At 45.5% G+C, this 26,383-nt stretch overlaps 1 protein-coding gene across 1 annotated transcript in view; it reads left to right on the forward strand.

Annotated features, from left to right (window-relative positions):
* ASS1 (argininosuccinate synthase 1) overlaps positions 1-26,383 on the forward strand; it is a 78,531-nt gene that overhangs the window by 40,907 nt on the left and 11,241 nt on the right. Inside the window, exons 9-13 of the mRNA XM_035113052.3 lie at positions 621-711; positions 4,044-4,128; positions 5,528-5,592; positions 12,758-12,889; positions 25,217-25,373. Of these exons, the coding sequence (XP_034968943.1) occupies positions 621-711; positions 4,044-4,128; positions 5,528-5,592; positions 12,758-12,889; positions 25,217-25,373 (530 nt within the window). The remainder of the gene's footprint in view (positions 1-620; positions 712-4,043; positions 4,129-5,527; positions 5,593-12,757; positions 12,890-25,216; positions 25,374-26,383) is intronic.

Raw genomic sequence — 26,383 nt, forward strand, 5'->3', positions numbered from 1 at the left:
TCACACCTTCTTCCCTCCCAGCATCTAGTATGTCAAGGGTTATATAAACTTTGAAAACTAGAGTTTTTGCTGGTAGGTCTCATGGCTGGTTTCTAGAAATAGTTCCTTTCCCCTATCTATTTAACCAATACTTTTAGGAAAAGCTGCTTCTGCTTGTAACCAGTGTCATGTTCCATAAGTCTGCTATTGACAGAACATTGCTGAAAATTCTCAGAAGAGAATTTTTTTCTAACCCCCCCCCCAATTTTATTCGTTCACTCCTTTACCCCTGAAAATGAACTGCATTCAGCAGAACATTCCCTGCAGTCCTTGTGTGTGGTTGACAACAAATCATGAGTGGACATGTGTTGAAGTTGACACAGCCACTAGCCAGTAGGTGCCTGCACAGTCACCTCTCCCCTCACCCCTGGTTTGAACTGATCAAAGCCACCTTGAACTGATTTCAGAGCTCACCCTAGGTCAGAAACAAATGTATGCTTGTACTGTGTATGCCAGGAGGGGTTTTCCAAACAGCATCTTCCATTCCTGTCTTCACTCCCAAATTTACTGGGCTTAGGTGAGTTGAATCCAATGTTGCTAACACTAATTTCTCTCCCCCTCCCCCTCTCCTTTTCTTACAGAACCAGGCACCCCCTGGCCTTTACACAAGGACAAGAGACCCCGCTACAGCCCCAGACACTCCAGACATCTTAGAGATTGAATTCAAGAAGGGTAACACAGTCTTTTTGTAATGCTGCATTGTGGCCACATTTGGAAGAGCGAGTACAGTTCTGGTCACAACATCTAAAACAGGGGTCAGCAAACTTTTCCAGCAGGAGGCCGGTCAGCTGTCCCTTAGACCTTGTGGGGGGCCGGACTGTAATTTGGATAAAATAATAATGAACGAATTCCTGTGCCCCACAAATAACCCAGAGATGCATTTTAACTAAAAGGGCACATTCTACTCATGTAAAAACACGCTGATTCCCGGACCGTCCGCGGGCCGGATTTAGAGGGTGATTGGATCTGGCCCCTGGGCCTTAGTTTGCCTACCCATGGTCTAAAATAAAAATGTGTTGCAGGCTTGGAAATGGTGCAGAAAAGGACACTAAATCAGGGGTGCCCAAACTTTTTTCAAAGAGGGCCAGATTTGATGAAGTGAACATGCATGAGGGCCGACCAAAGTTGTTGAGCTTTTTTTAAGGATTGAAGTTGCTGAGCTTTTGTCCCAGGACATATACTAGATTACATTGACTGGTGCAGCGGAGTAGGCCCCCAAAACGGACTTTGGACATGCCTGCTCTAAATAGTCAGGGGGCTTGGAGCAAGCTCTGAGGTGAGGCTTTTGGTGCTTTTCAGTAGAGTTTGTTAACATATCCATCCAAAGGCCATCAAACAGAGTAATCAGATGACGGGAAATCAAGCTTTCGTTGGGTTGATCTACTGATTAAGAACCTAAGAGCCTGCTGGATCAGGCCAGTGGCCCATCTGGTCTAGCTTCTTGTTCTTACAGTGGCCAACCTGATGCCTCTTCTGAGAAAACTCAAAGCAGGACCCAAGAGCACTGTTTCTTCCTGTGATTTCCAACAACGGGATCAGAAGCATTGCTTCTTCTGAACATGAAAGCAGAGCCGAGCCTTTGTGGCTACTAGCCATTGACAGCCTTCTCCTTCATGAATTTGTCTCTTAAAACCATCCAAGTTGGTAGCCTTTACTATCTCCTGTGGGAGTGAGTTCCAGAGTTACTATGTGCTACATGAAAAGCCCTTTTCTTTTATCTGCCCTGAATCTTCCAACATTCAGCTTCATTGGATATCCACCACTTCTGGTGTTATGAAGGAGAAAAAAAAGCTCTTCTCTATCCATTTTCTCCATGCCATGCATAATTTTATCATTGTCTAACCTGCTGCCTTTTTTCTAGACTAAAATAATAATAATAAAAAACCCCAAAGCTCCAAACTTTCCTCATAGGAGAATCGCTTCAGCCCCTTGAAAATTTTGGTTGCCTTTTTCTGAACCTTTTCCAATTCTACAATATCCTTTCTGAGGTGAGGTGACCAGAACTGTACACAGTATTCCAAACACGATCACACCATAGATTTTTATAAAGGCATTATATCCACATTTTAATTTTCAATTCCTTTCCTAACGATCCCTAGCATGAAATTTCCCTTTTCCACAGCCACTGTGCACTGGGCCGACATTTTCATAAAGCGATCCACTACGACCCCAAGGTACAATATAGTTAATAGCCTGATCAAAAGCACAAATAAATTAACCGGTAGGGAAAGCGAGGGCTCCCTCCATCGCCATGTGTCCCCCCCAGCATCCCTACTGGACGACACAGAGTGATGCGGTGAGGTTTAATAACTCACTCTGTGTTTTTAGAGAAAGGCATGCTCTGGCACCCACAGAAACCCCCCCACACCCACATGCTCCCCTCCTTTTGCCTGCAAACACATCCTTGTTTTACCCCCTAGTTAATTTATTTGAAGTTCTAATCTAATTATTAACTATTTTAAAAGGGATAAGCAGCTTTCCTGGACAATGCCCGCACTCCTCCAGGCGGCTCACGTCCGATCGCTGTCCGAAAAGGCTACAATAGACCAAGAAAGACGATGGCGAGGAGATGCTGACGGCTGTGCTGGCCAAAAAGAGATTTAGGGTTCATTATCGCCGGGGCTTACATTTAATAGTCATTTACAGCCGAATTCATAAACCCTCCAGTCTCCTAGCCCACTTTTTCTTTCCTGTGTATGTGTGTGTAAGGCGCAGGGGGGACAACAAAAAAATAAAATATATAAATGGGTTTAGAATGGAGACGCTGACAGGCAGCCTTCACCACACAGCGGGCCTTTTGTAATAAAGACTAGAAAGGAAGCTATTGAATCCTGATTAGTGACTGATAAAGCTCTATATGGTAATGAGGAGGGCAGATGGAAGAGAGATTAGCCTCTGAACAGGCTCACCGGCCTCCCCCCACTGCCCAGTTCCCCCCTATTTTTCTTTTATGGGTCTCCCACCCTCTTCTCCACCTCCCCACACATCTCCCCTGTGTCCTGCTTCCATATACATTTATTGCTCATTTCATACTGGGGGGGGGGAGAGAAGAAAAGAGTGGTTTCTTTCTCTTTCAGTTGCCACCTTGGGCTCCCTCCCCTCCAAGGCTCTTCATGTCTTTCCCTCATGCTCTTAAAAAGAACAGAAAATAATATTTCTTTCCGTTTTGGTTGCCACACCTCTGGCCTTCTCGGGGGTTCCGGCCACTTCCCCTCAGTGTCACCCTCTTAAAAATAAAATGAAAGTAAGTGTGGTCTTGAATTCCCTGAGAATCTTCTTGGGCTTTGGCCACAAACAGTCCCGAGTCAGGTTCCCTATTCATTCCTGTCAGGTGGATAACTAGGGACATGCGCGGCGTTTGTCCGCCAAATGGATGTTAACAGGGGCCGTGTGCTGTGTTTTCACTTGTGCCTCAGTTTTCCCGTCCTTTCTCCTCCTCCTCCTTTTTTAATTGTGGGGTGGGGGTGCAGAGTTTGTCCACCGGGGCCGAGCCTCGGTGGCTGGTGGAACAGAAGGTGCGACGGGCTGAGACAATGAGGGAGCGTGAAATTTAATTAGTCGAGGCCTTACCCACAATTTCAAGCTCCTCAAAAAAAGAGGCGGGGGGGGGATAGACGGACGGGTGGGAAGGGGCAGTTGTATGTGGGAGGGGGGAAACTTTTATTGCCTTAAAAAAAACCCACCTCTTTTCTCTCAGGGCTTTTTTTCGGCCTCATATTGTGTGAGGGTTCACCCGACCCCGCTTTTTAAAGGGGAAAAAAAAACCACTAGAGCCTTCTGAGCGGAGCAGCTTAGCCATGCCTTTTTAAGAAGTTATTTAGAGTTCATATCTGTCACATCTATTTAACACGTCCAGGGTGATGTTTTAAAGAGGCGCTCTTGACATTAATAAGGGGATTTCAAAGTCCAGTTCCCCTGTTACCCTCCCTGCCCGTCTGTTTCCTGTGCCGACTTTCTCTCCCCCACCCCGTCCATCTCCATGTCCCTTTTCTCTTGCCTGACAGGTGTCCCCATCAAGGTCACCAATGTTGAATACGGCACTGTCCACCATTCGTCCCTCGAACTCTTCGTTTACCTGAATGAAATTGCGTAAGTTTCCCCATCTGTGTTGGCCCCACGGAAGAATGAAGGGAGAGAGAAGCTCATTTTGGTTCACGTTTGGTTCACCTACCATAATTTGCGCTTTCTGGAACGATTTTGCACTGCGGTTCTCCAGCCAATTAATGTGCCCCAAAATGCATCAAATAGGATAAAGCGTGTGTAAGAAAAGGGACATATTTACTGAAGATAGCATACAAAAGACAGGAAGTGGAAGACAGGAGTGCCTGGCATGCTCTGGTCCATGGGGTCACGAAGAGTCGGACACGACTAAACGACTAAACAACAACATACAAAAATGCATTATATTACCTGGATTAAAATGTCAAAACGCAATATTTATAACAGTTTGAAACAACTTATAATCAATCACAAAAATAAGGTGGGTCCAAAATAGATATACCTCATATAAGGCAGTGTCCCTGTGAGAAAGAGGGAGAGGAAATATACATGTCCCTCCTTGTCTTTCTTGTTTATTACCTGCCCTTCACCCTAAAGACCTAGGATGGGTTACAGCCATTTAAAGCACATGCAAGTTCGAATCAACTTGCAATCATAGAAATACAGTGAGCCCTAAAAATATACACCTCAGGTGTCAAAGGCTAGGATAAAGAGGTGTGTCTTTAGCATTCACTGGAAGCTGTATAGTGAAAGTGCCCAACACATCTCTGTGGGGAAGGAGCTCCACAACTTAAGGGCTGCCACAAAGAAGGCCCTCTTCTGGGTGTATGAGGGTGGTGGAACAACCAAGAGGGTCCCCCCTCTGCCAGTCTTAGTACCTGGGATGGTATGTAGGAAAGGAGGTGAGCTTCAGGTATTTGGGGCCTGAGTTGTTTAGGGCTTTAAACACTAATGTTTAATTGGGTCTGGAAACAAACTGGCAACCGGTGCGGCTTATTTAAAATAGGAGGAGGGGTATGTGAGTTCTAAATGTAACCACATCCACTGAACCTTGCACCAGTTGAAGTGTTGGAGTCATCTTCCAGGGCAGCCCCACGCAGGGCGCATTGCAGTAATTCAATCTGGAAGTTTCCAGAGCATGGAGTACAGTGGCTAAGTCATCTGTCCAAACAGGGTCAAAACCCTTGTACCCAGCCATCCTGAGAGAAACCTTTGCCCTTTCCCATCACCCTTTGCTTCTAGTGCTTTGCATTGCCTTGCCTGCAGGTTTAGAAAAACATAGAACCATGAAATTTTTTAGAGTTGGAAGGGACCCCAATGGTCATCTGTCCCAACCACCTGCAATGCAGGAATCTCAAATAGATCATACATAGCCGCTGGCCATCCAACCTCTTCTTATAAACCTCCAAGGAAAAGAGAGTCCAGCATGTATTGTGGGAGTCTGTCCCATGCCTGTGAGCACTAACTCTCGGCTCCTTCCTCTCCATAGTGCCAAGCATGGTGTTGGGCGCATTGACATCGTGGAGAACCGGTTCATCGGAATGAAGTCTCGAGGTAAGCATTGTTCTTTCTGGACTTGCAAAGCTGCAGCTAAACCCAGACCTGACACACAAGCCCCAACTAATTTGAGCTCCCTATATCGGAAGGGACTTGCCTGGATGTCAGGATCATCTGTGGAGGCCCTGCTGATGGTGCCACTGCACTTTGAGGCCCATGGATCGTGGTGTATGGGAGTGCCTTATTGGTGGTAGGCCCAAGAAGTGCCCACTCTTTAGAGATGGGCCTAGCAACATGGTAGTACAACATGGTTGATTAATCATGCACCTCTTTGAGATGCACCTCTTTGCCTAAGTTTTTGGAAGCGGTTGAGATGTTTAAATCTGGTTGGAGATTTGGTCCATTTGGTCCTTTGGGACCAAATGGTTCCCCACTCCTTGCCTAATTATTGGGCTGGTGTTGGCTATAATCTAGTAACACACAAGCTGTACTTCCATTTGCTCCTTTCCTGAACCTTGGAAAGGACCATAGCTTAGTGACAGAGCATCTGGCCTTACATGCAGAAGGTCTGAAGTTCAATCCCCAGCATCTCCAGGTAGGATTGAGAGAGATCTCCTGCCTGAAACCCTGGTGAGCTGCTGCCAGTCAATGTAGACAATACTGAGCTAGATGGTCTGACTCAGTATAAGGCAGCTTCCTGTGTTTCCTCCAGACAAGAGGCATTGTCTAAACCAGGGGTCCCCAGACTATGGCCCGGGGGCCACATACAGCCCCTGAGGCTCTTTTATGCGGCTCCCGGGGACCCCCGCCGCCCGCTGCCTGCTCTTACCGGCACGGTGCGGTGCGGCTGCCGATTTCCAACCCGGAAAAGCAACGGAAATAGCTTGTGTGCACACACAAGCGTCATTTCCAGTGTACTTCCAGGTCGGAGGAGGCTTCTGCACATGCACATGCACACAAGCTATTTCTGGCGCTTTCCAGGTTGGGAGTGTGCCAGAAATAACGTTTGCGCATGGGCATGGGCACGCACAGCCCCGCGCCCCCGCACCCCCGCACGCTCTCCCCCATCCTCCGGCCCACCACGCAATTGGCGCGGTGGGCATCTGGCCTGAAGCCAGGTAAGTTTGGGGATCCCTGGTCTAAATCTTCTTTTCTGAGGTCCCTCAAAACTTAGAGCAGTTTGTTCCAATCATTGCTCCTAAAAGGTTGGAAACAGTATGGTGTAGTGGTTAGAATGTTGGACTAGGACCTGTGATACCAGAGTTCAAATCTCCCACTTGCCATTGAAGCTCAGCCTAACCTACCCCACTGGGTTGCTATGGGGATTAAATGAGGACTACGACCTGGGAGCCCAAGGTTCAAATCCCCGTTTGGCCACGTAGCTCATTGGGTGTGACCTTCGGCCAGTCACTGCCTCTCAGCCTATAGTTTACCTCACAGGGCTGTTGTGGAGATTAATTAAGGAGGGGAAGAACCACATCTGCCGCTTTGACTTCCGAGCAGAAAAAGGTGTTCTATAAATGCATTAAATAAATTTAATAAAAGAAATAAAAAAATTGACAGCCTGGATAGCTCAATTGGTTAGAGCGTGGTGGTGATAATGCCAAGGTTGCAGGTTCAATCCCTATATAGGACAGCTGCATATACCTGCATTGCAGGGGGTTGGGCTAGATGATCATCAGGGTCTCTTCCATCTCTATGATTCTGTGATTCTAAAGAGTTGAAGGCGGGGTGGTGGTTGAAGGTATCATTGACTGTGGTGTGAACGCTCACCACAATACTGTATCAACAATGGTGAATGGGCTTTGTGAGGAGCAGATGTTGAGTAATGCTTGCAACTCAGAAAGTGCCATTCTTGCAGATCCTTCAGCTCCCTTGAAACAATTTCTCCCTTTCTCCTACCAAACTCCCCTCAGATCTCTAGGAGCGGCTGCAGGAATCATGAATGACATGTCTCTTTTATGTGGGTGCCCCCTAGAGGTGAAGGTTTTCAGAGGAGAATGTTTCAGGATGGAAACTACTGCTTTTGGCAGTAGTGTGTATGTGTGTGCTTGGGGAGAAGTCTAATTTTCAATTCTTCGTAAAAAAAAACAAAACCCAAATCTTTTAAAAGATATGTTATTCAAACCTGTTGCTATTTCGACACTGCTTTTTTTTTGCCCCATCTGCATTGTGTACTTAAAGCACTGTGGTACCACTTTAAACAGCCATGTTGTTTAGTTGTGTCAGACTCTTCGTGACCCCATGGACCAGAGCATGCCAGGCACTCCTGTCTTGCACTGCCTCCTGCAGTTTGGTCAAACTCATGTTCGTAGCTTTGAGAACACTGTCCAACCACCTCGTCGTCTGTCGTCCCCTTCTCCTTGTGCCCTCCATCTTTCCCAACATTAGGGTCTTTTCCAGGGAGTCTTCTCTTCTCTTGAGGTGGCCAACGTATTGGAGCCTCAGCTTCAGCTATTTAAGCAGCCATGGCTCCCCCTAAAAATTCTGGGAACTGTACTTTGTTTAGGGTGCTTGGAATTGTTAGGAGACAGTCTATTCTCCTCTTGGAACTACAATTCCCAGAGTTCTTTGGGAAGAGGGATTGACTGTTAAGCCAGCCTAGGAGACAGAGCATAGCCATCATGGCTAGTAGCCATTGATAGCCCTCTTCTCCATTAATTTGTCCAATCCTCTTTTAAAACTATCCAAGCTGGTGGCCATCACTGCCTCCTGCAGGAGCAAGTTCCATAGTTAATTTGCTGCATGATGAAGTCCTCTCTTTTATCTGTCCTGAATCTTCCAACATTCAGCTTCATTGAATGCCCATGAGTTCTTGGGTCATGCAAACTTTCTTTATAGGGGAGTTGTTCCTCCAGATCTCTGCCTTCCCAACTCTTTTCTCTCGGTCAGATTTTCTCATACCAAGAATACTTCAAAAAGGATAGAGAAAAAGAAAACATGGATTGAGGAAGCGAAAAGTGTGGGAAGGAGTGATTTGGAGGAGAGCCTCATATGGACCACAAAGACTTAATGGAGACCCAGGAAACTAATAGGGAAGTTTTTAATCTGTAATATTTTAATGTATTTTGGTATTTGCTGGAAGCCGCCCAGAGTGGTGGGGGAAACCCAGCCAGATGGGCGGGGTATAAATAATAATAATAATAATAATAATAATAATAATAATAATAATAATAATAATTAAACGACAGAAACATTTAAGCTCTTACGAATTCTTGACATGAGTGCTAGGGGCTGCCAGAACCTCACTTGCCCCTAAATCTTGCAGGATTTGTGACTTTTGCTTTGGTATAAAAATATGTGGTCTTTAGCATTAGCCGGAAAAACAACAAATAATAAATTACATGTAACAAAATGCTTAGGCTCTTTGGTGGGATTTTATCTCACAAACAACAAATGGGGATGCACAGGACATTGTCTCCTCAGTACAATGTGAAATTGGGCTTACCTGATGGTCTTAAGTAGTTTGGCAAGCTAAGTCTCTCCCAGATATACTATGCTGCCTTTTTGTAATTCTGTTTATTTCTATTTTATTGATTTGTTTATGTCCACAAGTTACTATTTTTTTTTAATGGTGGTTGTACTATGGTTGTACTATGGGACTTGTTCCCATAGGAGACAGAGATGACCTCCAACTTGGATAGCTTTAAAAGAGGATTCGGCAAACACATGATGGGAGGTGAAAACTACCAATGGCTACCAGCAGTCAGATGTAGCAATGGATCTGAATACCAGTTGCTGGAAAGCAAAGGAAGGGTGAATACTCTTGTTCTTGGGTCCTGCTTGTGGGTTTCCCTTTAGGGTTTTTAGTTGGCCACTGGACTAGATGGATTCCCTTTGGCATGACCCAGCAGGCTCTTCTCGTGATTTCATGTAGGGAAGGGGAGAGGTTTTCCCCTCCTTTCATGCTCTGGAGTGCGCTGGAGTTAGTACCTCTGGTTACAGAGTGTCACAGGTGGATTGCTGTCAAGGCAGCCGAAACAGCTTTGCTGGAGGTAAACAGACAGCCGAGGTTACAAATTAGAAATTTTTAAGTAGCGGCAGCTGTCTTTTATACCCCCCCCTCCCATCAGCCCCCCCAAATCCTCGTCCACTTTCACGGCAGCAATTACGGCGTGATTGAAATGCCGTGAGCCATGCGTCGCTGACACCTCTGTCTTTTTCCTGTAAACATGGAGAGATGAAAATAGACACTTTGAGCGGCGGTGAGTGTCACTTTGAAGGTGGCTCTTGTCTCCTGTGCGGCGACGCAGGACGGGCGCCTGTCATTTTCCTCTCCCCCACGCACGGTGGATCGTACTTCGACTGTCAAAAAGAAAACCCCCCAGCTTCCAGGCCTACAGTCTTTGTGGCTTCGGGTTCCTGCCACAAATCAAACAAAAACAAAAAAGAGAGAGAGAGAACTGGGGAGGCAGACAGACAGAAGAAAATAATCCATTTCTAGCACTCCCTTTTTTTCTTTCAGAGAAATGTGTGGGGCAATATGGAGAGGGAGGGCTGCCCAGGGAGGAGGAACCAGTGGATGAAAGATTATATATACACACAGAGAGAAAACCAAGCTTTTTATCTGTCCAAATTAACTTTAACATCTTCTGAGGAAAGGAGAAGACAGATTAATTGGAGTGGATTAGGGTTATTGCACAGATTTGGTGATATGAGGCTACCCTTGTCTTGCCACAGATACCTTATTTTTGTTTCTATGCTGTTGTTTCTTAAAAAGCCCTCTGTGGTTTAGAAGAACATTTTTATTCTGCTGCTGCACACTCAAGGGATTAAGGAACAAGGATGGTCTCTTTCTCCCTCTCCCTCTCTCTGTCTGTCTATCCCTTCCACCACATTCCTCTCTTCTGTCGCATTGCACCAGTGCAACTGTCTGCCATATGTCCTTAGCCCTGTCACTTAACCACTGCCAAACATTGCAAGCTCACTTGGAATTGCAAATGCTGAGGGGAGAATTTGGAAACCTTCTAGTGGGATTCCTTTGACAGTGTGTGTCCACCTACTTTCCACCCACCATATTCCTTCCCAAGGAGCTCCTCTTTAAGTGGCTCCTGTGGTTACCACACTGCCCTCTCCATTCTCCCAGGATTAATATAATCTTGTGACCCTGGCCAGTGCCATCATTGGATAAGACCAATTCCTCCTACCTCTGTGAGACAGGGAAGTGGGATGTTTTTCAGCCTCTGGACCACATTCCCTTCTGGGCAACCTGTTGAGGGGTGCGAGCCAGTGGTGGGTAGAACCAGAGGCCTGAGTGGGTGAACCAATGGATGTAACTTTTGGCTTTGTACAGTAGGCTAGTTTCTAGACATGCTAACGCACCCTTTTCCTATGTTCCGTCAAGCCAAGCAAAAGGCAGGGTCAGAGTTCAGGGAGATTTCCATGCATCCAGGCAAATAACACCTGGAGGTGTGAAGCAGGGCCACTGAGGGGTGTGGCCTGGGGACACTTCCAAGGGCCAGGTAGAAACCCATGGAGGGCCACAATTGGCTCCTACAGCCCTGCTGTAGAAACTTTCTTAGCTTCTTGGGCTGTGAAAATCTGTGACCCATCAAGACTTGGTGTGTCCAGCTGGTTCCCCATCAAACCAACCTGTGAGACATGAAAGGTCTTTGATCTCCTGTCCATGGCATGAATTTCTTTTTTTCGTCTGTCTCAAAAGAGATGCATCAAGGTGTCAGCCCCCCCCCCCTAGTCTTTCCGGGTTGGCAAGATCACAGCCCACTGTCAGAGCCTTGCATGCAGAATGTCCCAGGTTCAATCCCCAGCATCTCCAGGTAGGGCTGGGGTAGACCCCTCCCCGAAATCCTGGAGAGCCACTGCCAGTCAGTGAGGAAAGTACTGAGTTAGATAGGAACTCTTCTGCTAGATGTGGGTGAAAGTGAACCAGGAGTAGAGCTGGGAGAGAAATATGATCCAATTGACATCTAAAAGCAAAATTACCTAATTCGCACTTTCTGAAACAAAATGCAAACTGAATTGCAGGACCCTCCTTCAAGATTTGTCCATCAGATACAGATAAAGGTGACCAAAATGACCAAGGGGATGCAGCAACTCCTTTAGGAGTAAAGAAAGGTTGCAGTATTTGGAACTTTTTGCTTTAGACAAAAGGCAAGTAAGAGATGACAGGATAGACATTTATAAAATGATGCAGGGCATGGAGAAGGGGGGGGGAGTTTTTACCCCCTTCTCATAACGCTAGAACTTGTAGAGATCCCATGGAACTTTAAAGGCGAAAGATTTGTACGGTCTGAAGAGAAACCAGAGCAGCCCATGAAACTGAATGTTGGAAGATTCAGAACAAATAAAAGAAAGTCCTTCTTCATGCAGCTCATAATTAAACTATGGAACTCACTCCATAGAATGCCTTTCTCAAGGCTGTTATTTATGCACACTTTTGCCACTTGTAATTTTTTTGCAAGCAACTCCCCCTTCTGCACGCCATGCATTTTGATGCATTATTTGCACACATTTATTCTATTTCGTTCTGGTCATGGAACCTGCTTTGCATGGATGGATTTCAAAGGAAAGCTGTGTTTTATGCATCATCTGGCTACAAACAGAACACAAAGTAAACCGCATGTTAAAATGTGGACTCTGAATGGGCATTCTCCCATATCCCCTAAACTGAGTTAAGCTTGGCGATGAACAGATTGTGGCGGGGACAGTCTGGTTTGGCAGCCCCCAAGTGAAGGTAGATTAAAACTACCACCCCCCCACCTTCTCAGGTACCCTCCATTTTTTGTCACAGCTGAGAAGGGAGAGGGGCTTTCACTTCTTCTTCAGTGGAACCATGTTGCGGGGCGGGGGAAGCGAGGGGGAAGGTTTTCTTCCAAACCCCCACGACTTTGCCCCGCGTGGCTTGTTTAATTACAGGTTTTCAGGCACAGACCGGTGGGCTTGCTTCAGTGGGGGGAGTCGCCTCCAAAACCCTGTCATTTAGCCTCGTTGGAGTGCCTCTTCAAAGAAGGGAATCTAGAAATTTTCTCCGCAAGGTGCGGAGTGGACTGTCTCGGCCCCAGCATGACTATAATGACACATGCATTTTACGGCAAGCTGAGAGTGAATGGAGCCAGGACTGCGGCTCCTTCTGTCAGCCAAATCATTATTTTTTGTCATTTCCTGACAGTTTGGGTCTCATTCATTCCTCTCCCCCCTCTTCTCTTCTCCCCCCCCCATCTTCTTTCTTTCTCCCCCCCCCCCCGCCTCTTGAAATGGCTAGGTATCTACGAGACCCCGGCGGGGACCATCCTGTACCACGCTCACTTAGACATTGAGGCCTTCACCATGGACCGGGAAGTGAGAAGAATTAAGCAAGCGCTGGCCTTGAAATTTGCTGAACTGGTGTACAACGGTATGTAGCACCAAACAAACAAACAAACAAAACAAAAATCATTTTCCTTCCAAGAGTGCCTCTCTCTGTTTCTCATTTATGCTTTGGTATAAAGCAACAGAGGAAGTCTGCATCTTAGGTGTTGCTCACTATCATCGCTTATTCCTTGTATTTCAGGGGTGGCTCAGTTGCCCAGATAAACTTAACCTAGTTCTCTCCTCACCACACACACACACACACACACACACACACACACACACACAGAGAGAGAGAGAGAGAGTTAGAGAGTTGAAGGTATAAGCAACTGTTTCATATTACATTATAAGCAACACTTTCATATTACATCTTTCTTTCCAGATTTCATATGAAATAAGGAAATCGCAGACCCATAACGTTTGTTCCATTAACTAGTTAGGTTTTCTTTTTGGGGGGGAGGGCTCACAAATTTAATCTACTAAGGTTAACATCATATTTCAGTTGTTTTGATCTGCCCTGAGACCTTAAGGTGAAGGACAGATAATAAATGGTAACAAAAGCAACAACAGCAACAATATAACAATAAGTCAGTTTAAAAACAAACACATTTTTTTTTATAAAAAATATAAGTAATCATAACATATATGGAGTGCTTTTGGGGGGGGTACTCAAATGTACACCTTACTAGCCCCCTTTTTTCTCGAAGAAAAGCACTGGTTAAGAATGTGGCGCTTACTGTACTAGCACCTGTTTATCTAGAAGAAACACACTGTGTGTGTGTGTATATATATATTTATGTGTGTTTTTTTGTGTGTATTACAAGTGATTCTAAAAACCAAAGAAGGCAATCACCATCTTTGTATTTAACTGTTTGCTCTTTGCTAATTCTTTTTTGTTTTTTGTTTATCCTGACTTTCAATGAAATGTTTTCAAGGAGGCAATTTGAGGAGGATGTACAGGAAGAAGAAAAAAGGGGAAAACTAGAAATTTTTTAAAAGAGGCATTTCCTCTTCTCTTCCTTCCATAAGAGGGGATGCCTCTTCTCATGAGGATGTGCATCATGTTCAGATATCTGAGCATGTGACAAAAGCATGCTTTTTGCTAACTCTTCTTTTTATCCAACATCTGCAAGTGCAATACTGATGGAACAATTCAAAATCAGACTTTAATTTCAGTGATTGGCTAACAGCCTTACTAAATCTTCCTATCTGCAACATGGGGCCATGTCTGAACCTGTGGCCTCCCTCTTTACAACGCCCCCTCCTGACACAGCCAGTGACCAAGTTATGAAATAGGTAATTCCCAGCCACAAGTCACCACCTGGAGAACAAAGTCGTAATTCCCCACCTGGGATAGTTGAGAGATTCAATTTTGATGTGAATGCTTCTTCGACTAGGGTGAAGATTGGAATGCAGCTATCCTTTTGCAGGGCTCTGAATCTTGCAATGCAGTCCTTGGCTTAAAACACACACAAAAGGACCAACATGTGTTAAAATCTGTATTTTGGGGGATAAGATGCATCTAGAAATGCATAAAGGTAAAGGGACCCCTGACCATTAGGTCCAGTCGTGACAGACTCTGGGGTTGCGCGCTCATCTCGCATTATTGGCCGAGGGAGCCGGCGTATAGCTTCCAGGTCATGTGGCCAGCATGACAAAGTCGCTTCTGGCAAACCAGAGCAGCACATGGAAACGCCGTTTACCTTCCCGCTGTAGCGGTTCCTATTTATCTACTTGCATTTTGACGTGCTTTCGAACTGCTAGGTTGGCAGGACTAGAAATGCATACATTGAGATATTAACATTTTGTGCTAAAAATTTGGTGTTAAATATGAATTTAGGTAAGTGCCTGGATCTTGGGGTCTGCAGATATCTTGGAAGTGCTCACCGCACGTCTCCTGTTAAGCATTTGCAAATATTATATTTGAAACAGCTTTAGATTTGAGCACCATCAGTAACTGATGTAGTTCCTGAGTCTCTGTGTGTAATTGACACACTTGCTATTGTTACATTCCACCCCTATCTTCTCCAGCAGTGTAGGATTCCAGGTGGATTTTACCCAGAGCTCATGTTTCCTTTCAGACAATGAGGCACAGCAGAGACTGTGGTGTCTTTATGATATATGGTTTATTCACACATATATACAACCTGAACCTAGATGAAGTGTTTGCAGAGCATTCACTTCCCAAGAGGCCCTAGCACCCTCCATATGCACAGCACTGGATTCAAAGTACAGCTAAAAACCATGTTCTCTGCCTCCTTTTTAGCAGCTTGCCACCATCAGCCAACATCATGTTCTGCCCCACCTTTCTCTGCTTTCCAAACTGCTTGCAAACCTAACATTCTCCTCCTGTTTGCTTACATCATCCACCCTGAAATCCTAAACTACTTTGGTCTCTGCCTACCAGCACACAGCTGGAGGAAGGGCTCCTCCCCTCCTTGTCTGCAGTCTTTGATCTCTCTTGACCTTACTCTGCTTTGTTCCTTAAGAATTAGGGGTGACTTGCACCCACAAAACTCTGACATCCCAACACATCTGGAACTCTCTATCTGGTCCTCTGACCTCTCCCTAGGCCACAATCCTACCAGCTCTGATTTGCGCCTTCCTCACATGTTTTTAGGGGACCCAGGTGGTGCTGTGGTTAAACCACTGAGCCTAGGGCTTGCTGATCAGAAGGTCGGCGGTTTGAATCCCTGTGACGGGGTGAGCTCCCGTTGCTTGGTCCCAGCTCCTGCCAACCTAGCAGTTCGAAAGCACGTCAAAATGCAAGTAGATAAATAGGAACCGCTACAGTGGGAAGGTAAACGGCGTTTCCATGTGCTGCTCTGGTTTGCCAGAAGCGGCTTTGTCATGCTGGCCACATGACCTGGAAGCTGTACGTCGGCTCCCTTGGCCAATAATGTGAGATGAGCGCGCAACCCCAGAGTCGGTCACGACTGGACCTAATGGTCAGGGGTCCCTTTACCTTTACCTTTACACATGTTTTTAGTCTGGCTAGAAAGTGTGTCCTGCCTTTAGCTTGCTGGATGGAGGACACAGAGTCGTGTGTATAGAAACTAGCCTGCTGTACAAAGGTAAAGAGTTGTCACCAGTCCCGGTCCTATTCAGACGCATTGGATTTGCTAGGCATATCTAAGTTGCATAGTCCATGGGCCTGATCTATGTTGATCTCAGTTGGAGACAACCCCAAATCAGCATCCCATTGCTCCACCCTGTTTTTCTCTGACCCCCGCCCCACGGGCACCTGTGCCTCAAGTGGGTGCCCAGAAGGGAATGTGGCCCACAAGAGCAAAAAGTTATTTTCTCTTGAGCTTAGATGGGATGGGTACTGTATAGGGAGTGGTTCTCGTCTGGTGACATAGCAGCTCCAGCATGTTTTTCATACAGGTGTTTTTTAAAAAATAAAAATAAAAATACAGGTTTTTCAAAACAAGTGAAACAATGAAATTTCAGTAAAGCAGTTTGAAAACAATTGTTTCAAACATTCAAATAATAATAATAACAACTAAAATGATTGATAATCTAAAAACCACATTGAAATGCCTGTCCACATTCTGCCAATCTGGAGAGGCTTGCCTAAATAAAAATGTTTCTGTTGGCAGGTGTCGGAAAGATTACAGTGACTGTCTTGTGCCAATAGGCAGGGAGTTCCAAAGGTTGTGTGCTGCTATGCTAATAGATCAGTTTATTGGAGAATGAGTGTTATGGAGCACCAATAACCAGAGGCCATTCCTACAGTAGTAAAGTGCTTGGCTTCCTTCCATTAGAACAGGGATCCCCAAACTTCAGCCCTCCAGATGTTTTGGAATACAATTTCCATCTTCCCCAACTACTGGTCCTGTTAGCTAGGGATCGTGGGAGTTGTAGGCCAAAACATCTGGAGGGCCGCAGTTTGGGGATGCCTGCATTAGAACACCACCCCTTTAAAGCAGCTGTGCTTGAGAGACGAGACACTAGCATCAAGCCTGCATGAGACCATAAGGCTTTAGTTGAGCTGGATCAGCATCTGCCTTCCCTGGCAGCTCTCTGGGTTCCCGAAAACCTGATTCCCCTCCCGTAGTCTTGCTTTCTTGGAAACTATCAAGCACTCTATGAGTGGAACATGTTTGCTCTTGCTGCTGGACAGCTCCCTGCTGACGCTCCATCTCCCCCAGGTCTTTCCAAGTTCCCTGCAGTAGGAAAGGCAGGCCTGAGGGTTTCCCAATGCTGATTGGACTTCAGCTTCCATCAGCCAGTGTGGTCAGGGATGATAGGACTTGTAGTCGAGTAACAAATGGAGGAGCCACAGGCTTCCCAACCCTTCCCTGCAGGCTGAAAGCATGGCTAACGTGGGTCCATTAATTTAAGAATATAATAAGAGTACTGCTAGATCAGGCCAATGACCCATCTAGTTTAGCATCATATTCCCACAGTAGCCAACCAGATGTCTGTGGGAAGCCTGCAAGCAGAACCCACAAGAGAACTCCCCTCCTGTGTTTTCCAGCAACTAGGATTCAAAAGCATTGCTGCAGCCTAAAGTCCTGGAGGCAGAGCATAGCCATTGTGGCTAGTAGCCATGGACAGCCTTATCCTCCTCCTTGAATTTGTCCAACCCTCTTTTAAAGCCATTCAAGTTGGTGGCTATCACCACTCCCTGCAGGAGCAAGTTCCATAGTTTACATAACTCTTTGCTGTGTGGAGAATGACTACCTTTTATTTCTCCCAAATCTTCCAACATTCATCTCCATTGGATGTCCACAAGTTTTAGGTGGAATCTACACACGAATTTTTAAAAATGGTGTGAAAATGCTTTTTTTAAAAAAAAGTTTTGAAAAATACGTTGAATTTTGCATAGCTCACTGTTACCATCTAGTGCCACGTTTGTGCATTGCTCTTTACAAGACATTTAAAACGTTTTATTGGAGCTGTGCAGCTGAGTCCTTAATGTTAGGAGGGAGGGTGAAAACCTTTTCTTTGTTCACTTTCTCTATGCCATACATCATTTATACAAACAGCTTTCATGTTGCCTCTAACTTGCCTTTTCTATAAACTTAAAAAAGTCTGAAATGCTACATCCTTTTCTCATAGGGGAATTGCTCCACCCCATTGATCATTTTCATTGCCCTTTTCTGACTCTTTTATTTTCAATGGGTGTGCTGTGAGTAGGACTTAGTTCAATCAGCCCAAAGTTTTTTTTGGAAGTACTACAGAATTTGGTGCACTGGGGGGAGATGCTTGATTGGAGATAATCTAGGTAGGATTTTTAAGAAGCAGATTTTGTTGTTGCTCCAGCAAAATATTGTTGGATCTTTGTGGTTTAATTTGTTGCTCCTTTCCCTCTTGAAGGAAACCTGCTATGTGATGCTGAGCCCACACTGGGGCACTGTGCATCCCCCTTTCCCCCTCACTCCCCATGATTAAGGATCTGGTCATCTTTTGTATGAGCAAACCATGGGAAATGGCAGGTGAAATTTCTGGTTTGCAAAGGTAGCTCTGAGAAGGCTTTTTTGGGTGTGTGTGTGTGTAAGAGAGTGGGAGCGGGGAGGCAAGGAGACTGTTACCTCTGACATTTCAACCAGTCCTGTGGTCAGCAGGGCCAGCTATTACAGAATTGCTGCAATTTGGAGGGTGAAAAGAAAAGGAGGGGCAGAAAGAATGGCTGTGCTGGAGGCTGTGACATTCCAGATGGGGGCTGGCATGGGAAGCCCCCTCCATTATGAGAGGGTCTGGGTGGTAGATCTATGTTTATTTGCCCTTCTTCAGTCTGTTTCCCATATTAAAAAAATACACAAGAAGCTGCCTTAAACAGAGCTGGATCAGTGGTCCATCTAGTTCAATGTTGTCTGCACTGATAGCAGAGGCTCCTCATGGTTTAATGCAGGAGCCTTTCCCCAGTCTGGCCTGGAGATGTCAGGGATTCAGCCTGCAGCCTTCTCGCAAGCAAAGCATGCACTGTATCACTGAGCTGTGGTCCTTCATGTAAAAAGCTTCTAGTCCTCATTGTTCTAAACAGAGGGCTGAATTAAATAGGAACATAGAGAACTGTTTTACTCGGGGCTCTGCTTTCTAGGCACAGGTCTGAGATTGCTGTGTTCAAGCAGTTTTTTGTGGGTTGTTGTTGTTTGTTGTCCCATCATATTCTACCGCCATGGTCAGAGACAGTAATGGTTCTGAATGCCAGTTGCTGGAAACCACAGGAGGGGAGAAGGCTGTTGTGCTTGAGTCCTGCTTGTGGGTTTCCCGCAAACATTTGGGTGGCCAGTGTGAGAACAGGACACTGTGCTAGATGGGTTTTTGGCTTCATCCAGCAGTCTCTTTCTTTTCTTAAGAAGTCTGTTGGACAACATTTGACACAGAACAGGTGCTATCATTTGCAGCTTGCCCTGAGCTTTTGCAACAGGGTGGGAACATACCTTCGGAGAATCAAAGTTCAGTGCCAGCATATAACACCTCTTCTTTTAAATAAAAAAAGCCATTTAGGTTTTTATTTTTAATTTAAAAACAACAACACCCAACCCTCACAGCCGTGCCCACTCCAGGCTTATGACGTTTTCCATTCTAAGAACAGAAACCATTTGCAAGATGATAAACCATTTAGGCAAAGAGAATATTTTTTTTTAAAGCATTTTCTTTCCTAAAAATAAAATAAAATAAACACAGGCCAAATAACAATATTGCAGATCACAGAGGACTCCACTCAGCAGAGGGAACCTGCTGGAGGCCAGGCTTTCATGCCCCTGTCTTCCTTAAACACCTAATTATTGTAACTAGTCTCTCTGAATTTAAGGCAATTAGCGGTTGTCATTTCCCTCCCCCCCCGCAAAATCCCCCTCCCCTGCTCCCCATCGTGCTGTGGGAAAGGTGGCACGGCAAATGCGAGAGACTTCCCCCGTTTTGTTCTCTCGCTGCCAGGTAGAAGCCAGGTGTTGGAAATGGTGCCATCTCTCCCACGGCCCCTCCACTGCGAGGATTAGGAGTGGAATTACTCTTACAAAGTGGGAAGGTGACTAAGAAAGGGGGGCAGCGTCCCACTGAATAGGAAATTTGCTTTGAAGGGGCAGATTGGGGGCGGGGGGAGGAATAGCGGATGGAAAAAAAGGAGAATGGTGTTTTAAGGAAGCGATTGTGTTGAAGTGGGGGTGGGGGTGGGAGATTTTAGGCCCAAGGGCCTCTTTGACTTCCAGGGAGCATTCCGGGAGCCATGTGCTGGTGGTGGGCAAAGCCAGAGGCAAAAGCAAGTGAAACTATTTTGATTTCATATATATCAACAAAATAATCATGTGGCGGCACCTACGAAAGGCAGGGTATTAATACATAATGATTAATTTACCTGCAAGGTCACCTTAGCTCATCTCTATCCAATCAGCTACTTCAGTCAGTGGAACTGGAACTTTTCCAGGTGCCTTTCCAGGTGCCTCTGAAACGCCCATTCTGCATCTGTAAGAGATCGATCTTTTAGTCTGGTAGCATCTGCCCTTTGGAACTCTCTGCCTTTTGACGTCAGGCAGCATACCCTCCAACATTTCCCCGAATGCATAGTATTTTATGCTATCTGGATAATAGGGACACGGGTGGCGCTGTGGGTTAAACCACAGAGCCTAGGGCTTGCCGATCAGAAGGTCGGCGGTTCGAATCCCCGCGATGGGGTGAGTTCCTGTTGCTCGGTCCCAGCTCCTGCCAACCTAGCAGTTCGAAAGTACGTCAAAGTGCAAGTAGATGAATAGGTACCGCTCCGGCGGGAAGGTAAACGGCATTTCTGTGCACTGCTCTGATTTGCCAGAAGTGGCTTTATCATGCTGGCCACATGACCTGGAAGCTGTACACCGTCTCCCTTGGCCAATAATGCGAGATGAGCACCGCAACCCCAGAGTCGGTGATGACTGGACCTAATGGTCAGGGGTCCCTTTATCTTTACCTTTATCTGGGTAATAAAATAAGTCTGTGTCTGAGGTTTGCATTTCAGTGACTAGGTGTGGGCTTGCATGATGAACTTTTGTGCTCTCAGAAAGGAAGCCTAGTCTTACTGCCCACATGCTAGATTTCTAGGTGCGGGGATGTATTTAAATGACTACAGCAGATGCAAATCCCTTCTTGCAGTTGCAGTTCTGTATTAACCCAGGCACAGGTTGACCACCTTTGATTCAATGCAATTATAAAAGCAATTACTGTGTGGCCTAGGCAAACATGTTTTGCTCACTCCATCAGCACTTGTAGCCAGCTGGGAATGAAAAGCCAAGGACGGTGGCAGCGAGGAAGCCACCTGTGTGTATGTGAGAGTGCAAAGGGATTAAATGGATAAACTGTCCTGATCCCCAAAAACAGTGAAATAGGATAGTTCTTTCATCCTCTGGCTGTTCCTCTGGCAGCCTTATGGACTAATTGGCAACAGGGGTAGCAACTAATCCAGGGCAGCGTTCAGGAAGAGGACTGTCTTTAGCATTAAGAAGATGGGCTGGTCCTACCATTGATGAGAGAGGCTATCCCTGCAAGAAACCCTGGAGAGCTGTGTGCAGTCAGTGCAGACAATTATGAGCTAGCTAGATAGACCAATGGCCTGACTCGGGATAAGGTACTTTCCATCCTGTGTCCTGTGTTTTCCAGGGTCTGAACTCCCTCCCACCAGAGGGCTGGTGACAATGGCAAGGAGGCAGCTCAGGGTAGACAGATGCCCCCTCAGCCATGATCTGTAGGGAAAGGTGAGACTGTCCCCCCTTGCTTGAGTGACGGCATGAGGTTACTTGATATATGAAAGAGATGGGGAAGGTGAGCCCACCTGTGACAGATGGGCCCTGATCTCCTAGCCTGATAAAGACCCCTGAGCTCTGAAGAGAACCCTCTGTAAAAAGTTCACTTGCTCCAAAAGGCCTTATCTCTTCAGAGTCAGGAAGCCCAATTACCACGCTCAGTTTTGCCTCCAAGACAGCAGAAGCACAACAGATTGGAGGAGGGGGGCGGATAGCACCACCAAGGGATTCTGTTTCAAAGGTAACTTCTTGATGGCAGAGGAAGAGTCTGTGTCTGTGGTTGGGACTGAGGAACAGATATTTGGTGCAACTGCATTTGGGAAACTGTGTACAGTTCTGGTCACCTCACCTCCGGAAGGATATTGTAGAATATGGAAACGTTCAGAAAAGAGCAACCAACATGATCAAGGTGGGATGGAGTGACTTCCCCTTATGAAGAAAGGTTGCAGCATTTGGGATTTTTTTAGTTTAGGGGAAAGTGGCTTAACAGTCAATCTCTCTTCCCAAGGAATTCTGGGAATTGGAGCTCTGTGAGAAGAAAGTGGGGGCCTCCTAACACCTCTCAGCATCCTTAACAAATTACATTTCCCAGGATTAAGCATTTTCATGCCGCTTTGAACAGGCATGGCTTTCCCGCAAAGAATTGTGGGATCTGGAGTATTTTTTATTAGTTTGTATATATTAGTATTTGTTTAAATTATTTTTATTATGTATTTTATGCTTTTATATGGTAACTTTGTGTTTGTGAACTGCCCTGAAACCTACTGGTATAGGGTGGTATGCAAATTTTATTATCATTATTATTATTATTATTATTAATGATAATAATAAGTAATAATAATGCTGAAAGTTGTTAGAAGATCCCTCTTCCCCGCACATTTCCCAGAGTTCCTTGTGAAGAAGGAGTGATTGCTAAACCACTCTGGGAAGGGAATAGGGGTCTCTCAGCAATGCCCTGCACCCAGGATTCTTTGGTGAAATTCATGCCTGTTCAAAGTCCTGTGGCTAGAAAACACAGGTCTGAGTGGTTTTCTACTTGACCCATGCTTTCTAGGCATGGGTCTGAGTGGTTTTCCCCTTGCCCTGCTCCTTTCCCATGGAAAACTTGCTCTTTTAGTGCTAAACTCGAATTGCCCTTTGCTCTGCCATTTGCTAAAAAGTGGTTTCCACAGGGAAATATGGCTTGAGAAGGCTTTGTTTCCTGTCTTCTGATTCCCATCCTTGGTCATCTCCAGCTCTTGGTCCAAATTCTGTTCAAGCTGCTCCTGTTCCTCTTGTGAGATTGAATTTGTTGCTGCTGCTCCTTTCCCCCTGTGTAGTCAGGAAGCCTTGCCCATGGAAATGCATACCCACCTGAATGCTTTCTGCCATCTGTTCCAGGCACCACAGCTGCCTGGTTTCAGGTGATTCCCCCCAGATGGTCTTTGGTAATGTTACATGTATATTATTGCCGATTACCAAGGTTCTGCCTCTTTGTCATGTTCCAACAGTGAACTGCAAGGGTTTTGGAAATGTTGGGAGAGACAGAAGGTGTCTCCATTACTTTTGCCTTCCTCATTTCTTTCCTGAATGCGATTTGTGGAGTCGGGAGCAACTCAATGCCCCCAATTTCAGAAGCTGAGGCAAAGATTTTGGAGATTGGTGAAGAAAGATGGATAGGCGTGGGATGGAGAGTGGAAAAGATGGGGGCAACAGAAACTGCTGACCACTGGCCTATGTGGCAAGTTGCATCACTGCAGCTTGTCCCGTGAAGAGCCAGGAACAGCTGGCTCCCTTGTTGCAAACCTTATCACTGCAGTTTCTCAGCAAAGAACGTTCCTGGCTGACTTCACCGAGGTTGGCCATTGACTCCTCCTAGGCAGAGAGAATTAACAGGGTTTGTTGCCTCAGTGGCAAATCCTGACAAGCTTTATTTGACTTCAAGCATGTGTGTATGTTATGTATTCAGTGATCTGTGTTTGCCTGAGCTTGACTCAAGACTCAGGATTCTAAGCTCCTGCGTTCTGATTCAATACAAGTTGTCCAATCACAGAACCTTTCAAGATTTTGGCCTCTGTCATTGGCCCTTGAACTGTTGAGTCATGATTCGCAGTTTGGAAGTGTAGACAGCCAATCACATTGGGAGTGGGAGTGGCCCAGGCTTTCAGAAATGTATATAAGTAGTTGCTTTGCCTCTGTTTCCCAGTTATGTAGTTCAATAAAAGTTCTTGGTGTTATCACTGTGTCTTACCTCATAGGAACCCACCTACACTTCATATGTCTAACATTGCTCTTCAGATCCTTCAGTCGTGGTTGCTTTTCAGTCCTGACCTCTGGTTCTTAGCTCCTGACTTCTTCCCACCATCCAGCACTGGCAGGATGGCAGGACCCTCCCTACGTTCCCTAAATCCATGCCTAGCTTCCCTGCATTATGAGTGTTTACCACTGGTGGACATAGATTCCTGCATTGCAGGGGGTTCTATGATCTAAAGTTCTGTGGTTCTATTTGTTTTTACTCAAGGAGTGAGGGGGGGCAAACGTGGTTCTGCGTATCTCTTTATTTGGCCCTCATGACTCTCCCCAGGCCACACTTCTTCAGGCCACACCTCCTCACTGGCTCTGGTCTACAACCTTCTGGTGTTTCACTAGAGAACCTGCAGCAAAGCAGCTTACCACACGTGGTAGTGGTCAGCAGTTCCTTGCTGGAATGTGTCCTTGAATTGTGATAATGCCTCTTGCTTTTTTGGATAGAGAGGGTGTGTTTTGAGATTAATTATAAACTTTTGTATGGCCTGAATACCACCCATTGTAACGAAGTGTCGTATGTGTTCCTCTGTCCAGGTAAGTGTCATATCTGTTCCTCTGTCTCCAGGGCTGTCAGAAACCCTGGAAAGCCACTGCCAGTCTATGTAGATAATACTGTGCTTGGTGGACCAGTGGTCTGACTCAGTAAAAGGCAGCTTCCTATGTGATCAACAAGGGTGAAGTCCTATATTATCTGTGTAGCTCAGCAACATATGGAGGGCCAGAGCTTGAAGTTGGGCCACCTTATTTAAGGTAGTAAAGGAAGCCAAACCCTCCACACACAACCTGAAGTATTCACTTCCATGGGAACATGAGACTAGCATGGGATGCAGACAATACCCAACACAAGCAGAGGGCTGGTGACACTAGGACCTTGGACAGCTCCATTAGTGCTGAAGATGTTTCTCTGCTGGGACCTAATATCAACTGAAACTTTATGCGGATTGATCAGATCTTGAGTGTGATAAGCTGCCTTGTGCAGGAGGAGCTGACTAAGTCATAAAAGCCAATGAAGCTGAGTATTGGAAGACTTGGGACAGATAAAAGGAAGGACTTCTTCACACAGCACATAGTTAAGCTGTAGAACTCACTCCAACAGGAGGCAGTGGTGGCCACCAACTTGGATGGCTTTAAAAGAGGATTAGGCAAATCCATGGAGGATGCAATTGGTATCTAAAAGCCACCATGGCTATGCTCTGCTTCCACAGCTGAAGGCAGCAATGCTACAGGTAGTTGGCCACTGTGAGAGCAGGATGCGGAACTAGATGGCCACTGGACTGATCCAGCAGACTCTTTTTACATTCTTGTGTTCTTATGAGGGTGCCATTGATGACTTTCAACCTGTCTGTTCTCCTTTTCTGCTGCAGGTTTCTGGTACAGCCCAGAGTGTGACTACATCCGCCATTGCATTGTCCAATCCCAAGAACTTGTGGAAGGGACAGTACAGGTCTCTGTCCTGAAAGGCAAGGTCTACATTTTGGGAAGGGAGTCCACACAGTCCTTGTACAATGAGGAGCTAGTGAGGTAAGCATGGTGAGGGTGGCCAATGTGTCTCAAATTCTCAGTGAATTAGGGACTTCCCTTGCATGTGAACAAGGCCAGTAGTGGGTCTAATGATTTCTGCATTTGGACATGTTAAATATCATTTTATTTCATTCGAAATGTTATTTTCTCCACTAATTTCAGAGAAAAGGAAACTTACTTAACTACAAAAAACAACAACCATAAAGTAAGGTAAACATTTAAGAATGAATTCAAAGCAGTGTAAATCCACAATATGTTACTCATATGGTATTTAAAACCATTTTTACAGTTGCAAAGCAAAAGAAATGTCACCTGACATAAAAAAAAGAATGATAAAGTATAGCCCTGGAACTTAGATTCTAATGAGAGGGGTGGGGCTGTTTTGATTCACACAATGTGGCTATATCTGGTTGAATCTGAGACATCTGCAACCGAATACCAGGCTTTGCATTAAGATGAGAGCTGTATTTTGTTTTAGTAGCCACATAGGTAGAGAACCCTGATTCACATAACTAAATTGTTGCAAAGGGCAGGATTATTTTTGCTTTATCTTACGAAACTTTAAATTCGGCTTTTAGCTGACACCAAAATTCTGATAGTGACTTCTTAGTTTCAAAACGATCTTTTACCGCAGAATCTGATGTCAAATTGATCAAGCACTCCTACTGTTGCAGTGACAGACATACTGGCTTTTCTGACACAGCAGAGTATGTGTTTACAACCCAAAAGTTTTCTTTAATTTTTTCATGGAGTACTTCCAGAAAATAACAGTTGAAACTATCAAGCAAACTTAGCAGGTGAATGTGAAACTCATTTAAGATTTCTCCAGGCGTGTCAGAATCTAGTTCTTCTCTAAATTCTTTTACCATTTGGAAGCTGTCTAGATTTCAAATTTTCATCGATTCTGCCCAAAACTTGATTTTCTTTTAAATGTTTGTACAGTGGCGTCTCCAGTTGTGGACGGGATCCATTCTGGAGCTCCTGTCAGATCCCAAGGTTTCCGCAACTGA

The sequence above is a fragment of the Zootoca vivipara genome, chromosome Z2 (assembly GCF_965207765.1).
Source record: "Zootoca vivipara chromosome Z2, rZooViv2.hap1.1, whole genome shotgun sequence".
Taxonomy (NCBI): domain Eukaryota; kingdom Metazoa; phylum Chordata; class Lepidosauria; order Squamata; family Lacertidae; genus Zootoca; species Zootoca vivipara.